The 16,885-nt window shown below is 51.6% G+C and overlaps 1 protein-coding gene across 1 annotated transcript in view; it reads right to left on the reverse strand.

Moving 5' to 3' along the window:
• Positions 1 to 16,885, reverse strand: part of WDR26 (WD repeat domain 26) — a 93,658-nt gene that overhangs the window by 32,436 nt on the left and 44,337 nt on the right. Inside the window, exons 5-8 of the mRNA XM_088450345.1 lie at positions 11,868 to 12,004; positions 6,268 to 6,365; positions 5,705 to 5,861; positions 4,966 to 5,104 (exon numbers count right to left, since the gene is read on the reverse strand). Of these exons, the coding sequence (XP_088306471.1) occupies positions 4,966 to 5,104; positions 5,705 to 5,861; positions 6,268 to 6,365; positions 11,868 to 12,004 (531 nt within the window). The remainder of the gene's footprint in view (positions 1 to 4,965; positions 5,105 to 5,704; positions 5,862 to 6,267; positions 6,366 to 11,867; positions 12,005 to 16,885) is intronic.

Raw genomic sequence — 16,885 nt, forward strand, 5'->3', positions numbered from 1 at the left:
GACGGCTGAGGAAGCCCGCTTCCCAATGGAGAGCTCCGGGAATAAACACCGCAGAGTTGGCCAGGAGAAGACCCTTGGACTATGTCAGAATGGGTGACATTCCTAACATTGCCACCCAACTACCAGTGTTGCCTAGATGGAAGCCACTGTTGTGACACTGTCGGACTGAACCTATTCAGGTTTACCGTGACAAATGGGTTAGGCCAGAGTGAAAGTCCAAGACAGCTTAAAGTATCAACAAGTTAAGTGGCAGGGCAGAAGCGACAGACGTCCAACTGCCCCGAAATGAATGCGGACCAGACACTGTCTTTAGCAAAGAACACCCTGGACGAGATGGCCATAGCCACCCGGACAGAGACCAACTCGCCTCCGGAGAAAGTATCATCGTTCGAACAGCGATCCGATGGAAAAAACTCGATCCATCTGGAGGGGAGTCAATTATGGCAAGGCCTGGAATGGAACTGAGCACATTCCACCCTACCAAAAGGTAGACACTCTGGTAGACCGCGCATCACAAAGAGTAATGACATATGTCGACTGCGTAGATATCCGCACACTCGAAGTTGAAGAGTGGAGATCTTGTCTTACGCCAGAAAAATTCTCAGATTCTGAGAATCCAGCAGTGCTCCCAGATGAAGAAAACCCTGTGAGGGATGCAGGGAGGACTTTTCCTCCGTTGACTAATTATCTGTGCCGAGAAGAAGCCCCGGTTATCCTGACCTGGCGGTAAAGTACCTTGGTGATCCTGCTAAAAGCAGGAGACCGTCCAGAGAAAGGAGCATTCGGATACACTGAACAGGTGAACTGTCAGAAAATCCATAAAGCTGGTAAACCCCGGTGGAGTTGAGGACAGCCCCAAAAGGCAGAGCCCGAAACTTACAAGTGTTGCTGTGGCACAGCAAACCTGAACCCATGCTGATGAGAGGGCTCTGTATGTACCCGTAGGTACGTATCCTGAATACTCGGATATACCATAAAATCCCCAGGTTCCAAACATCGGATGATGGAGCATGGACGATTCCACCTGAGTCAAGGCACCGTTGGAATCTGATTCAGGGATTTGAGACAGAGTATAGGCAAAGGAGGACCAGTCGGTCACCGCCCCAAAAAGAAAGTAGAACAACCAGTCCCTCACTGAGATAGTGAGGTTGGCCGAAATAGCTCTGCTTACCACAAAGACTGTATAGCTTTCTGGGATTGTAAGGCCCTGATCAGTTCTGAAGAAGGGCCCATGTAACAATGCCTGTGAGGAGGCTGCATGAGCAATGAGAGGCCGTTGAGAATCAGTACCTCACTCTGGAAATTCCCCAGATGTAGACCTGTCCCGTCAGGCTGAGGGTATATCCTCAGGTGTAGAAACAGGGTCGTCCGGAAGTCCAGGACTGCTCGGTACTGGATATGGTGGCCCCTGTGGAGGCCGACAGCCTAGGAAAAAACAGGCCTTTAGGCTGACCCTGAGGACAAAAAGACTTAACAGAGTTAGTCCGAATGTAGTGGGAGTAGCTAAAGACGGTATCTCCCCATTAGTGATACTGCCAATGATGCAACGATCTTGTCAAGGACAGGACCAAACAAGAACTTCCCCCTGGAAGGAGTGTGCACCTCTGCTTTCCCATAACGCAGCCATAGGGTACTGCGGCGGATACAGCCGCCGCCGAAACCCTGAAAGTTAGAAGACCGGCATCCCATGAGGTAATCCCACATATGACCACTGCATATTTTGTGAGCGGCAAAAAGATATTTGAACCTCAGACGTGTTGGAGGGGAAAAACGTCACAAAAGCATCACCATGCGATGGCCATGGTAGGACGGGCAACAGGCCCTGAAAACGAGTACATTGATTTCAGGCAAAGTTACCACCTACGGATCCGTAAAATTCGTCCAGGCCGGGATGGGAGGCGTATTAATGCCTGTAACCCGATGATTAACATACAAATCCATCCCAGAAGGGGATTTCCATTACTTGTGAGGACCCTCAGGGAATGGGAAACAGGAGGCCTTTGTGACTCCTCGTATCTGGGGACAGCCAGACTCCCGCTATGAGATCCACCCGCTGGGCAGAAAACGGGAGATGTATGATACAGGTGCAGGATCGACATTCTCTATATCCAGAATGAGCCTGGCTACCAGCCCCAAAGCAGGGATAATAATACTTGAAATCGGCTCCCCCCATGTGAGAGGGAAAGAGCCGAATATACCATCCAGTTCACGGCAGAGCCACTGGTCAGTAACCACAGGGCGTATATCACGCCAATTAGTATTCCGTATAAAACGACATCCACCAGGGTGGCCGTTGTGGTAATCCCTGCAAGGGGAATGACAGACCGATGTGGTATCGGAGGTAATTCATGTACTGTGAAAAACCCCGGCAGGGAGCGATAGTCTGTGACACAGGGGTAAATTGCAAGAAATTGCGAGATACCCCGAGTTCCAAAGGGCAGTATGGTGAAGTAACTCCAAGCGAGTGACGACAATGGGGCCCGCCCGGCGATCCTCAAAGGAGAGGATCCTGAGAAACAACGCCCTTTAAGGGGGTCGTGCAAGGGGCCCGGCACCAGATGGTGCCGCATACGTAAACCTTTCTGAGTTAAAATCCTCCGCACTAATTCCTGCAGGCTATGACTTGCAGGATAGCAATAATGGGTGCAGTATCGTGTGCAATCTCCTGGTCAGATATATCTGACTATCTTGACGGAAATATTAAGCAGCGCCATACCGGTCCTGACTGACGCTAAGATTAGCTGCAGGAACCCATTATCAGCGTACGCAACTCACAGTTCCATCTAAAATATGGCAACGTGCAGCACGCAACAGTATGTGACAAACCTCACAGATATTAACAAATATATATATGTGAGGTCTCAGAACCACCCCAGGTACACCTGTATTAGGGCAGATAAAGAAAAGGGATAGATATACACTGACAGGTGAGAGAAAAAGCAGACAGTCAGCACTAGCAAAAGTCACATACAATGCAGAAAAATATATATACATACATAAGCATGACATATAATATACTGCACAATGTCGCTACATTCAACTGCCCAGATTCAGTGTCTGGGAAGGCTATAGCGCTGTGTACACTCACCCAAAATGGCCAGGTACGCAGGGGGACTGGGCTCACTGACATCCTAAGAGTTCTGCAGCACCACAGAGAGAAAATGGCCGCTGGAGACCTCAGAAGAAGCGTGGCCCGCGGAGGAAGCAGCTCAGCGACGCCAGACTGTAGTATTGAAAGGCGCGCTGAGCTGAGGGGAGGAGCCGCTAGACAGGGAAGGCTTCCTCCCCTGGCTAGCAATTAACCCCCCGGGATGCCGGCTCCCGCTGCCGCTATAATCCCTGGTGGGCTGTGGACACGCGGGGTATGCCTCCATGGAGGGGGAGCCCGCCGCCACCGCTAGCGCCTCCGGTCTGTCCCCAGAGACCGGAGGCATAAGGCTGCATATTCACACGTGGATCACCGCAAGCGGTGACCACGCGACTTACCTGTCCCCGTCGATCCGGCAGCAGCCCAGGGATTCCTCCAGAGCCCGGCTAGTACAGACCCTGGGGTCCCGCTGCGATCCCCAGATCTGTACTGGCGTCGCAGCGCCAGCGGGGTGTAGGAGCGGCAGCTCAGACGTCCATTGGACAGTCTGATGCTGCCGCTCTGAAGAGTAGTAAAAAAATAATAAAACAAAACTCTTTTAAGCTTAGAGGCTGCTAAGCAGCCCCCCTGCAGTAACGGTGACCCGACTCCGGCCGGGCACCAACTTAAACTGAGGTGCCTCTGGCTGGGGGGCGGGGTTATAGGGAGAGTGGACCCAAGTGCATCCTGGGAGCTAAAAGCTTTAACTGCGTGGTGCCCGGATTTGGTTCCCAACCTATACCCCAAGGTCAACCCTGTGGACCCCCTATGGACCCTGAAGTAGAAAGTGTCCCTTATGCAGTGCCCCCAGGTTTAATAGTGTCCCTTATGCAGTGCCCCCAGGTTTAATAGTGTCCCTTATGCAGTGCCGCCAAGGTTTAATAGTGTCCCTTATGCAGTGCCCCCAGGTTTAATAGTGTCCCTTATGCAGTGCCCCCAGGTTTAATAGTGTCCCTTATGCAGTGCCCCCAGGTTTAATAGTGTCCCTTATGCAGTGCCCCCAGGTTTAATAGTGTCCCTTATGCAGTGCCCCCAGGTTTAATAGTGTCCCTTATGCAGTGCCGCCAAGGTTTAATAGTGTCCCTTATGCAGTGCCCCCAGGTTTAATAGTGTCCCTTATGCAGTGCCGCCAAGGTTTAATAGTGTCCCTTATGCAGTGCCCCCAGGTTTAATAGTGTCCCTTATGCAGTGCCCCCAGGTTTAATAGTGTCCCTTATGCAGTGCCCCCAGGTTTAATAGTGTCCCTTATGCAGTGCCCCCAGGTTTAATAGTGTCCCTTATGCAGTGCCCCCAGGTTTAATAGTGTCCCTTATGCAGTGCCCCCAGGTTTAATAGTGTCCCTTATGCAGTGCCCCCAGACTGGTCCTGGCCCCAGCCCAGCACTCACCTTTACTTGCTAGCCGCTCCCGCTGCCACGCGCTGACTGGATCTAACTAGATCCAGCAGGCGCACGGGGCAGGCTCCTCACGTCGCGGGTGACGTCACCCGCGCAGAGCATCACTGGGAACGCTGGCCTCTTAAGCGATCGGAGGCTTCTTTAGCCTCCGGTCACTTCAGAGGCCAGCGCTCCACAGCGGTGAAAAGTTCCGAGCGGCAGGCTGTTTCTGCCGGGCGATAACAATGCAGAGACTTAAAAGCAGCAGAAATGGTTAAACAGAAGTGAAGATCCCTCATAAGCCTGATGTGAAACAGACGGCTGTGTCCAAGCCCCAACACTCCTCACGTTGAGCAAGCATCGGCCCAATTACTGTACAAATTGCAGGCTCCGGTTACATGGACTGAGCCAGCGGAGGTGTCTGGGGCTGTGGTAAAAGCTACAACAACATAGTAATACTTACTGGATCGACCTGCCAAATAATAACAGTTGTGTCTTTTGATCCTGTCGCTAGTTTAGTGCCGTCATTGGAGAACTTGCAGAACCAGACTTCATTGCAGTGCTCTGTGAGGACTTGCTGAGTGAAGCATGGAAATTGCTTCCTTAAAAAGAAAAAGAGAAAAAGACGGTTGAAGAGGGTTAAGATTGCTATTGTCGCGTGATTTAATTTCACCAAGATATAGTCTTCTGGTTTGTATAATCTTTGTCCTCTGCTCTCCTCCCAATGACATTAGTTTATGATCCAGGCCGCTGTAAAGCGCAGGACAGATGCAGACGGCGAATACGGTAAATGCTTCCATACTTCAATTGTGTTAGGTAAAAACTGCACAGACTTGTGTTCCGGGTTCTCTTTCCAGTAATGGATTAATACCAAATGCTAAATAAAAATTGAAATGCCCGCCCAGTGGAGCGGCCACTTATCGGCAGGTTTTTGCATCATGTGTACGGGCGATTGGTGGGTCACTCGTACACGCCAGCAGATGACCGACCTATCTTACAGATGCAATCGGCCATTTGCTGTGCTGCAGGCTGATCCAATAGGTATGAACGATAATGTTCACAGACATATTGGGTATACACACCCGCCGATGTACTATAGATTAAGCTGGGTACCCAGCTTAACACCAAAAGGTACCCACCCCTCCAAAAAAAAAACAAAAAAAAAAACACACCGAGCTCCTAGGAAACAGGACCTCATTTACCTGCTACAGACATGATCGATAAGCAGGGAGACAGAGTCCAAGTTATTGTCTAGTTTTGTATTGTGGTAGAGGCACCGATCTCGCTGTAGCTCAACCGCTTGCCGGAGCAGTGTTTGGAGACGCCTGGGGGGCAGCATTACGGATGGCGGCAGGTAGGCTGGGGAGAAAAGAATAGAAGTAATGTGGACAATGGAAAACAACACATAACCAGCAAATACAATTACACACAGCTGCTTGAACCAACTGTGTGACTACAGCGTACTTCTATAAAGTAACTGGCTGGTTCGCCAAGTCAGCACCCGGCTATGCCCCATTTAGTTTGCATAAAAACATCAATGAAGACATAGGGGAGGGTTAATGACACCAAGGAAGAAGGATCCAGGGAAGACACGGAAATAAGCAGTTCAGACAGTGTGATACGTGGGTACTATTACACCATTAAACCACGTTTATGGCGGATGCACTAAAACAAAGGTAAAATGTACACACTATAAAGTAAAAAAGTGACAATAAGAGAAAAGAAAGTGCTTGTATAATAGTGGTAACAGACCAGAGGCACTTACTCTGGAGCTTATCGAGCAGCTTTGAGCGCGACATCGTCCCTTTACCTTCCCACTCTGCCTTGGCGCGCAGATCTTCGGCATGGCTACACATTAAATACCTGCCGTAACAACAACACCAATTACTATACAGCAAACTGGCTCATCAATGTGGACTAAGCAAGCACAGTACTACTCTCCAAAGTGTTTTACCCCCATAATGGACCATTTCAGTCTGAATACATATAAAGAGGTTCTGGCCATTTCATTGCAGTGCTACATAATGTAGGAGCGCGGTGAGGTATAGGGAAAAGTCAGTCCAAGAGCTAGTCCTCTACAGTGACTGTATCCCAAATCACCTTTAGACACAATACACAATTCCTCCATATTTGCACTATAACTTTGTGCAGGTTTGTCAGTGGTCTCATCAGAGCTCAGGAGGATAAAGTAATAAAGTATGTGAACAAAGACCAGAAACTACCCCTAACCCTGTACCTGCTCCACACACACACTACCCCTAACCCTGTACCTGCTCCACACACACACACTACCCCTAACCCTGTACCTGCTCCACACACACACTACCCCTAACCCTGCACCTGCTCCACACACACACACACTACCCCTAACCCTGTACCTGCTCCACACACACACACACACTACCCCTAACCCTGTACCTGCTCCCCACACACACACTACCCCTAACCCTGTACCTGCTCCCCACACACACACTACCCCTAACCCTGTACCTGCTCCCCACACACACACTACCCCTAACCCTGTACCTGCTCCACACACACACACTACCCCTAACCCTGTACCTGCTCCCCACACACACTACCCCTAACCCTGTACCTGCTCCCCACACTACCCCTAACCCTGTACCTGCTCCACACACACACACACTACCCCTAACCCTGTACCTGCTCCACACACACACTACCCCTAACCCTGCACCTGCTACACACACACACACACACTACCCCTAACCCTGTACCTGCTCCACACACACACACACTACCCCTAACCCTGTACCTGCTCCACACACACTACCCCTAACCCTGTACCTGCTCCACACACACACACACACTACCCCTAACCCTGTACCTGCTCCACACACACACACACTACCCCTAACCCTGTACCTGCTCCACACACACACACACTACCCCTAACCCTGTACCTGCTCCACACACACACACACTACCCCTAACCCTGTACCTGCTCCACACACACACACAACCCCTAACCCTGTACCTGCTCCCCACACACACACTACCCCTAACCCTGTACCTGCTCCACACACACACACAACCCCTAACCCTGTACCTGCTCCCCACACACACACTACCCCTAACCCTGTACCTGCTCCACACACACACACACTACCCCTAACCCTGTACCTGCTCCCCACACACACACTACCCCTAACCCTGAACCTGCTCCCCACACACACACACTACCCCTAACCCTGTACCTGCTCCACACACACACACTACCCCTAACCCTGTACCTGCTCCACACACACACACACTACCCCTAACCCTGTACCTGCTCCCCACACACACACTACCCCTAACCCTGTACCTGCTCCACACACACACACTACCCCTAACCCTGTACCTGCTCCACACACACACACACACACCCCCTAACCCTGTACCTGCTCCCCACACACACACACACACAACCCCTAACCCTGTACCTGCTCCACACACACACACAGTACCCCTAACCCTGTACCTGCTCCCCACACACACAACCCCTAACCCTGTACCTGCTCCCCACACACACTACCCCTAACCCTGTACCTGCTCCACACACACACTACCCCTAACCCTGTACCTGCTCCACACACACACAACCCCTAACCCTGTACCTGCTCCCCACACACACACTACCCCTAACCCTGTACCTGCTCCACACACACACACACACCACAACTAACCCTGTACCTGCTCCACACACACACACACACACACACCCTAACCCTGTACCTGCTCCCCACACACACACACACACAACCCCTAACCCTGTACCTGCTCCACACACACACACACAGTACCCCTAACCCTGTACCTGCTCCACACACACACAACCCCTAACCCTGTACCTGCTCCCCACACACACACACACAACCCCTAACCCTGTACCTGCTCCCCACACACACACACTACTCCTAACCCTGTACCTGCTCCACACACACAACCCCTAACCCTGTACCTGCTCCACACACACACACACACTACCCCTAACCCTGTACCTGCTCCACACACACACACACTACCCCCTAACAGTGTACCTGCTCCACACACACACTACCCCTAACCCTGTACCTGCTCCACACACACACACACACACAACCCCTAACCCTGTACCTGCTCCCCACACACACACACAACCCCTAACCCTGTAGCTGCTCCACACACACACACACTACCCCTAACCCTGTACCTGCTCCTCACACACACTACCCCTAACCCTGTACCTGCTCCACCCACACACACACACTACCCCTAACCGTGTACCTGCTCCACCCACACACACACTACCCCTAACCGTGTACCTGCTCCACACACACACTACCCCTAACCCTGTACCTGCTCCACACACACACTACCCCTAACCCTGTACCTGCTCCCCACACACACACAACCCCTAACCCTGTACCTGCTCCCCACACACACACACTACCCCTAACCCTGTACCTGCTCCACACACACACACACACACACAATACCCCTAACCCTGTACCTGCTCCCCACACACACACTACCCCTAACCATGTACCTGCTCCACACACACACACTACCCCTAACCATGTACCTGCTCCACACACACACACAACCCCTAACCCTGTACCTGCTCCACACACACAACCCCTAACCCTGTACCTGCTCCACACACACACACAACCCCTAACCCTGTACCTGCTCCACACACACACACTACCCCTAACCCTGTACCTGCTCCACACACACACACACACACTACCCCTAACCCTGTACCTGCTCTACACACACACACAACCCCTAACCCTGTACCTGCTCCCACACACACACACCACCCCTAACCCTGTACCTGCTCCCCACACACACACACCACTACCCCTAACCCTGTACCTGCTCCCCACACACACAACCCCTAACCCTGTACCTGCTCCCCACACACACAACCCCTAACCCTGTACCTGCTCCACACACACACTACCCCTAACCCTGTACCTGCTCCACACACACACACACACACAACCCCTAACCCTGTACCTGCTCCCCACACACACACACTACTCCTAACCCTGTACCTGCTCCACACACACAACCCCTAACCCTGTACCTGCTCCACACACACACACACTACCCCTAACCCTGTACCTGCTCCACACACACACACTACCCCTAACCGTGTACCTGCTCCACACACACACTACCCCTAACCCTGTACCTGCTCCACACACACACACTACCCCTAACCCTGTACCTGCTCCACACACACAACCCCTAACCCTGTAGCTGCTCCCCACACACTACCCCTAACCCTGTACCTGCTCCCCACACACACACACACACAACCCCTAACCCTGTACCTGCTCCCCACACACACACACTACTCCTAACCCTGTACCTGCTCCACACACACAACCCCTAACCCTGTACCTGCTCCACACACACACACACTACCCCTAACCCTGTACCTGCTCCACACACACACACACTACCCCTAACCGTGTACCTGCTCCACACACACACACACACACACAACCCCTAACCCTGTACCTGCTCCCCACACACACACACTACTCCTAACCCTGTACCTGCTCCACACACACAACCCCTAACCCTGTACCTGCTCCACACACACACACTACCCCTAACCCTGTACCTGCTCCTCACACACACTACCCCTAACCCTGTACCTGCTCCCCACACACACTACCCCTAACCCTGTACCTGCTCCCCACACACACACACTACCCCTAACCCTGTACCTGCTCCACACACACACTACCCCTAACCCTGTACCTGTCCACACACACACACACTACCCCTAACCCTGTACCTGCTCCTCACACACACTACCCCTAACCCTGTACCTGCTCCCCACACACACTACCCCTAACCCTGTACCTGCTCCCCACACACACTACCCCTAACCCTGTACCTGCTCCCCACACACACTACCCCTAACCCTGTACCTGCTCCCCACACACACACACACACTACCCCTAACCCTGTACCTGCTCCACACACACACTACCCCTAACCCTGTACCTGCTCCCCACACACACACACACTACCCCTAACCCTGTACCTGCTCCACACACACACTACCCCTAACCCTGTACCTGCTCCCCACACACACACACACTACCCCTAACCCTGTACCTGCTCCACACACACACTACCCCTAACCCTGTACCTGCTCCTCACACACACTACCCCTAACCCTGTACCTGCTCCTCACACACACACTACCCCTAACCCTGTACCTGCTCCTCACACACACTACCCCTAACCTTGTACCTGCTCCTCACACACACACACACTACCCCTAACCCTGTACCTGCGCCTCACACACACACTACCCCTAACCCTGTACCTGCTCCTCACACACACACACTACCCCTAACCCTGTACCTGCTCCCCACACACACACACATTACCCCTAACCCTGTACCTGCTCTCCACACACACTACCCCTAACCCTGTACCTGCTCCTCACACACACTACCCCTAACCCTGTACCTGCTCCTCACACACACACACACACACACACACACACACACTACCCCTAACCCTGTACCTGCTCCTCACACACACTACCCCTAACCCTGTACCTGCTCCCCACACACACACACACACACTACCCCTAACCCTGTACCTGCTCCCCACACACACACTACCCCTAACCCTGTACCTGCTCCCCACACACACACACTACCCCTAACCCTGTACCTGCTCCCCACACACACTACCCCTAACCCTGTACCTGCTCCACACACACACACACACCCCCTAACCCTGTACCTGCTCCCCACACACACACTACCCCTAACCCTGCACCCGCTTTCCGCACACACTACACCAGCTCCCACACTATACTCTGTCTTTGCACACACTACACCCCGCTCACAGCCTCAGCAGACGTCCGCATGCTGAAGTGAAATAAAGAAATTAATACCCTGTTATTTTGCCCACAAAAAAAACTGCAACCAATTATTTTTTTTAATTGGATACCACGGGGGATCGGGAGTGGGGGTGTCATAGCCATGTGTACGGGGGAGGGAATCCTGCGTCTGACAGATCTGCTGCACCCAGCATTGGGGCTGGCGCACATGCTGATGCTAGACCCCCATACTATAGGTTCTCGCATCAGCACAAGGTAGTAAATCAGTCTTCTGCGGCTGCCCGCTACCACAGGCACTCAGAAGCGGCTCTAAACGGTTAGAATGTCCTGAAAATGCCGGCAAAGAAAAAAACCCCAAAAACAAAACACTTTACATACAAAACTGTTTTTTTTTTTTTTGTCTGTATTTTAAAACAAAATGATAGAAGAGTCCTGACCGGGAACTACAGACAATGTCTAGCGCAGGACCCAGAGGCAGACAGACAACGGCCTCTTACCCACTGAGAACGTGAATTCTCTCTGTGTTGTATTTCAGCGGTGTCAGCTCACAGCGTAAGACCTGCAGCGCTTCCAAGACCTTCCCATCTTCCAAGTACTCCAGGTACTTCTGCTGCAACAGCAAGAACTTCATCCTCTGGAAGAGTCACAACATGAAAGGGTCATATGCGTGAACTGCCCAGTATGCGGATCATAATTACATTCTACTCATCCTTAGGAATGCTCTAGGAACCAGGGACACAAAGTGGTCTGTAGCCCACAAGTCAGCGCCCTCTGCTGTGTGGAGGTCTTCTGCACACTTGCAAAACATACACAAGGTTTCCGATTAACCTCAGAACTTACCTGCACAGAGGATAGTGTTCCCGCTAGGTGCTGATCTGTGAGGGCGGCATATTTACAGGACAGAAACTTTAGATTTGATGTAGCTCTACAGCTGCAGTAGCCATACATTACGGATAAAATTTTGCCCTTTAAAATTTAAACCTGCCCTCACAGATCAGCACCTAGAGGGAACGCTAGAGGATACGCCAATATAGTCTTATTGCCATGTATAACTAGAAGGCCAACATTTTTTTTATTTTTATTTTTTTAAACAGACGCTCTTACATACATGATAATTTCTGCCATTTAATAATGGGCCTGTATTGGCTACAACCATTCATTATAAAAATATGAGATATGGTAAGAACTTACCCTTGTTATCTCTATTTCTACGAAGTCCATAGGGTTCCACAGGATACCTTGGGGTATAGGCAATGGCGGCAGACATCCAGGCACCACAGAGTTAAATTTTCAGCCTCCCAGGATGCACTGGGGTCCCTCTCCTATACCCCGCCCCCGAGCCTCAGGCCACTCAGTTTCGTAACAAGCCATAGGCCGGAGCAGGAGCAAAAAAGAGAGAGAAGACAGTCTGGAACACACAAGAATCACATTCTCACTAGAAGGAGACGGAGAAACCGGTGACCAGATCAAAGCCCATCTGCAGTACAGGTGCGACAGGGCGGGAGTCCTGTGGAACCCTATGGACTTCGTAGAAATAGAGATAACAAGGGTAAGTTCTTACCATATCTCATATTTTCTACTTCAGGGTCCATAGGGTATCCACAGGATACCTTGGGGATGTCCCAAAGCAGTATCCTTTAAGGGTGGGGACGCTCCTGTGCTGTAAGGAGAATCCGCCGCCGAAAGGAAGCATCCTGAGAGGCGAAGGTATCAAAAGCATAATACCTTACAAAAATATGGACAGATGACCACGTGGCTGCCAATCACCGCTGAGGCGCCACGTCGAGCTGCCCACGAAGGACCCACAGACCTAGTGGAAGAGCTTTAATAGAGGATGGAACAGGAAGACCTGTGAATCCATCCTGCCAAAGTTAGCGTAGTGGCAGGCCAACCCTTTTTATGGAAATCAGAAAGGACAAAACCGAGAGTCTGATTTCCTAAATGGACTGGTACGGTCAACTTAAATTCTTAGCGCCCGTACCACAGCCAAACAGGCCTCACCAGCTGGCAGGACTGGGGAAGTAAAGGCAAGCACTGCCCTGTTCCTAGGAAAGATGAGAAAAAGGGAGGTCTACATGACAGAGCCTCCCATTCTGAGATCCTACTGGCCAAATTAAGAGCCAGAAGGAATACAGTCCTAGCCGTAAGCCATTTGAAATCCACTGAGCCCAGTGGATCAAATGGCGGTCCTCAGAGAGCCCTAAGGACCACAGCCAAATCCCAAGGAGCCACAGGTGGAACAAAGGGATGCTGAATATAACGTACACCCTGCACAAAGGTGCGGACATCAGGAAGAGTAGCAATCCTACACTGAAACCATACTAACAGGGCAGAAACCTGCACCTTCAGGTAAGCAAGGTGAAGACCGTTATCTAAGCCCACCTGTAGGAAAGCCAACCTGTGGATATCCGAATACCCGAGGAGCCTAGCCTCTAGGGCGACACCTGAAAGAAAGTATACCATAATTAATGGTAAATTCTTGCAGATAAAAACTTCCTAGCTCTTAGCATGGACAGAGCCCCTGTTAACTATAGAGCTGGAAAAACTCCTAGACCCTTAAGAGGGCAGTCTCCACCGCCACACCGTCAAGGACAGACAACCCAGGTCTGGGTGCCAGCCAGGATCCTGAGACAACAGGTCCGGGCGTAGAGGCAACAGCTTCGGAGTGTTAACTGAGAGGCTCCGAAGATCTGAGTAATAGTGCCATCTGGCCTACGCTGGAGCTATCAGCAGGAGCGTGCCTCCTTCTTGCTATTACTGGAGGAAGAAGGGATAACGGAGGGACGAGGTACACAACTTGGAAGGTCCACTGGACCTACCTACGTCTATCAGAAGAGTCTCATCTCTGAAAGGCTCCACTTGTTCACCAGAAGATTGAACACCTCCTGATAAAGAGGACATTTCCCTGAATGCACGTCTTGACGGCTGAGAAAGCCTGCTTTCCATCTGAGGATTCCTGAATGAACACTGCCGATGACGGCAGGGATATAGCCTTCCACCCAAGCCAGAATTCGGGAACCTCCTAGGTGGCTTACATAAGCCATCATGATGGCGTTGTCAGACTGTACCTGCACGGTATTTCCGTGGAGGACCTGTCCTGCATGCTGGAGAACCTTGAATACTGCTCAGAGTTCTCAGATGTTTATGGGAAGCGCAAAAACTACTGGTGTCCACCTGCCCTGGAACAAGTGTGGACCCGTCACTGCTTCCCAGCCACGGATACTGGCGTCAGTCGTCAGAAGGACCCTGTCCGCAATCCCAAAGGGGGTGCCCCTTGTTTAGGTGAGCTTTCTGCAGCCACCAGGCCAGAGAGAGACAAACCTCCGAGGAAAGCCTATTGACTTTATCCTATGGGGCAACCCATCCCATCCGGAGAGGATCAAGTTCTTTAGAGTGAAGCTGGGTACTCCACCATGTCGAACAGCGACATCCTGGAACCCAGGAACCACATTGCCAAGTGAATAGACACTCGGCGACTCTGCATTACAGGCAAAGGTACGCAGTTGCCTGCAGAGATCTTTTCTTCAATCACAAAGATCCTCAGATGTTGGGATATGGAGCATCCTCTGTGAAGAATCAGAGAGGACCATTTCCAGTTTATCAGTCAGCCCTAACGTAGCAACACAGATATTGTCCGTTGCATATGGCACTGAAGTATCTCTGGAGACCGTGGTAACAACAGGAGGTCACTCGGATAGGGTAACAAGCGGACCCCCTGCATCCGCAGGTGGGCTGCCATAACTACCATGACCCTGGTAAACCGTGAGGTGCGGAGGCCAGACCAAGGGGCAATACCAGAAACTGGAAACGCTTATCGACCACTGCAATCCTGAGGAAAACACTGGTGTGCTAAGATAAGAGGGATATTCAGGTAGTCACCCTGAATATATCCAACGACACCACAAAATTCCCAGGCTCCATTGAATGATGGAATGCAGGGTCCCTCTCCCGAACCGAGGAACCCTTAAGAATTTGTTGAAGGATTCGAGGTTGAGAATGTCCTGGTAAGCCCCATTGGGTGTCTGTACCAGAAAGAGGATGGAGTAATACCTCGTTCCCCTTTGGGGCAACGGAATAGGTACTATAACTCCTGCCTGGAGCATAGAGTGTAACACCCTCAAAAATTACAGGGCCTTGTCCTGAATTGACAGAAGACCTGTAACGAAAAGCCGTCTGGGAGGCTTTTACCGGGAAGAGAGGACATACCTTCAAGAAAATACTTCTCTTACCCCAGTGTCCGTGGTGGTCAGACACCAGCACTGGGCGAACTGGAGAAGCCGGCCTCCAACTCTGGGGGCTCCCGAGAGGAGGCCCGTCCCGTGAGGCTGAAGGCTTATAGTCCAACTTGGGAGTAGGACGTCTTGTACTCTAAGCCTGTTCTTATGGCTGAGCAGATTTCCTGGCTACTGACCGTCTTGGAAAGCTGTATTTTAGACTTACCCTGGCCTCACAGGGCCGAAAAGACAAAGCCCCAGACCCTGATGGGACTGTAGCCGATGGCAGACACGCAGACGTAGGTGCTGCCTGCAGGGCCACAATTGCGTCCAGACGAGGGCCAAACAGGACTTGTCCCGTAAAAGGCAAAGCATTCCAAATGGAATCTGCGTCCGCTTTCCAAGAGCGCAACCACAGGGAGCGGCAAGCCGCTACTGCTGCCGAGGAGATTCTGGAAAGGAGTAGGCTATATGTAAGACCGTCTCATTATGAACGTGGCAAAGTCTCTGAGAATTTGCCACTATCCACCTGCTCTGCTGGAGAGTCAGTGTGCAGAGATCCAGTTACCTACTCAGTGTTCCATGGCTCTGGCCCCCCAGCACACGGCCATAGCCGGCCTGGAAGCCCCTCCAGCAAGGGAATATTGGATTTTAGATATATTTGCACCTTGCAATCTGGAACCTCTTTCAAAGAGGACCTGGAGGGCATGGGCAACGTAGCACTCCTCACTAGGCGTGTAACATGAGAATCTACCCGTAAAGGTAACTCCCATTCGGAAATGTAATTATCCGCAAAAAGGGTATGCAAAAGGTCAACCGTTTTTGAGGCCGGAACCGCTTACCCGGAATTTCCACGCCTCCTCTAAATGATCCACCTGACCAGATAGAGGAATTACAGTGGCAACACCCTTATCCTTAAAGAAGGCATATTTGGATTTAGCCACGGGGGATATGTAATAACCAAAGCCGCACGGACTGCCCGTAGAAGGCCAGGTATATAGACTTTAGACCCAGACTACGCCTCCTTTGCACTAAGGTGCTCGTGTCTGAAAAAGTCAATAATGTCACCGTCAGACGTCATGTCTTTACCCGTCTGAGACCCGAAAGGCCGTTTAGAAGGCCGAAAAGGTGACTCCCCCTGTAAAACGTCCATCAGGTGCTATACCATTTGGACAATAAATTCACCCACACAGGCTCCTGCGAGACCTGGGGGGGCGAAAAGCAGGATACACTGGGGTACCATCAACTGTCCAGGGACCCCTGCATGTGATGAGACCACCACAGGCTGCGATAACCCCTAT

This window comes from Taudactylus pleione, unplaced genomic scaffold (assembly GCF_031769625.1).
Source record: "Taudactylus pleione unplaced genomic scaffold, aTauple2 ptg000516l, whole genome shotgun sequence".
NCBI classification, from domain to species: Eukaryota; Metazoa; Chordata; class Amphibia; order Anura; family Myobatrachidae; genus Taudactylus; species Taudactylus pleione.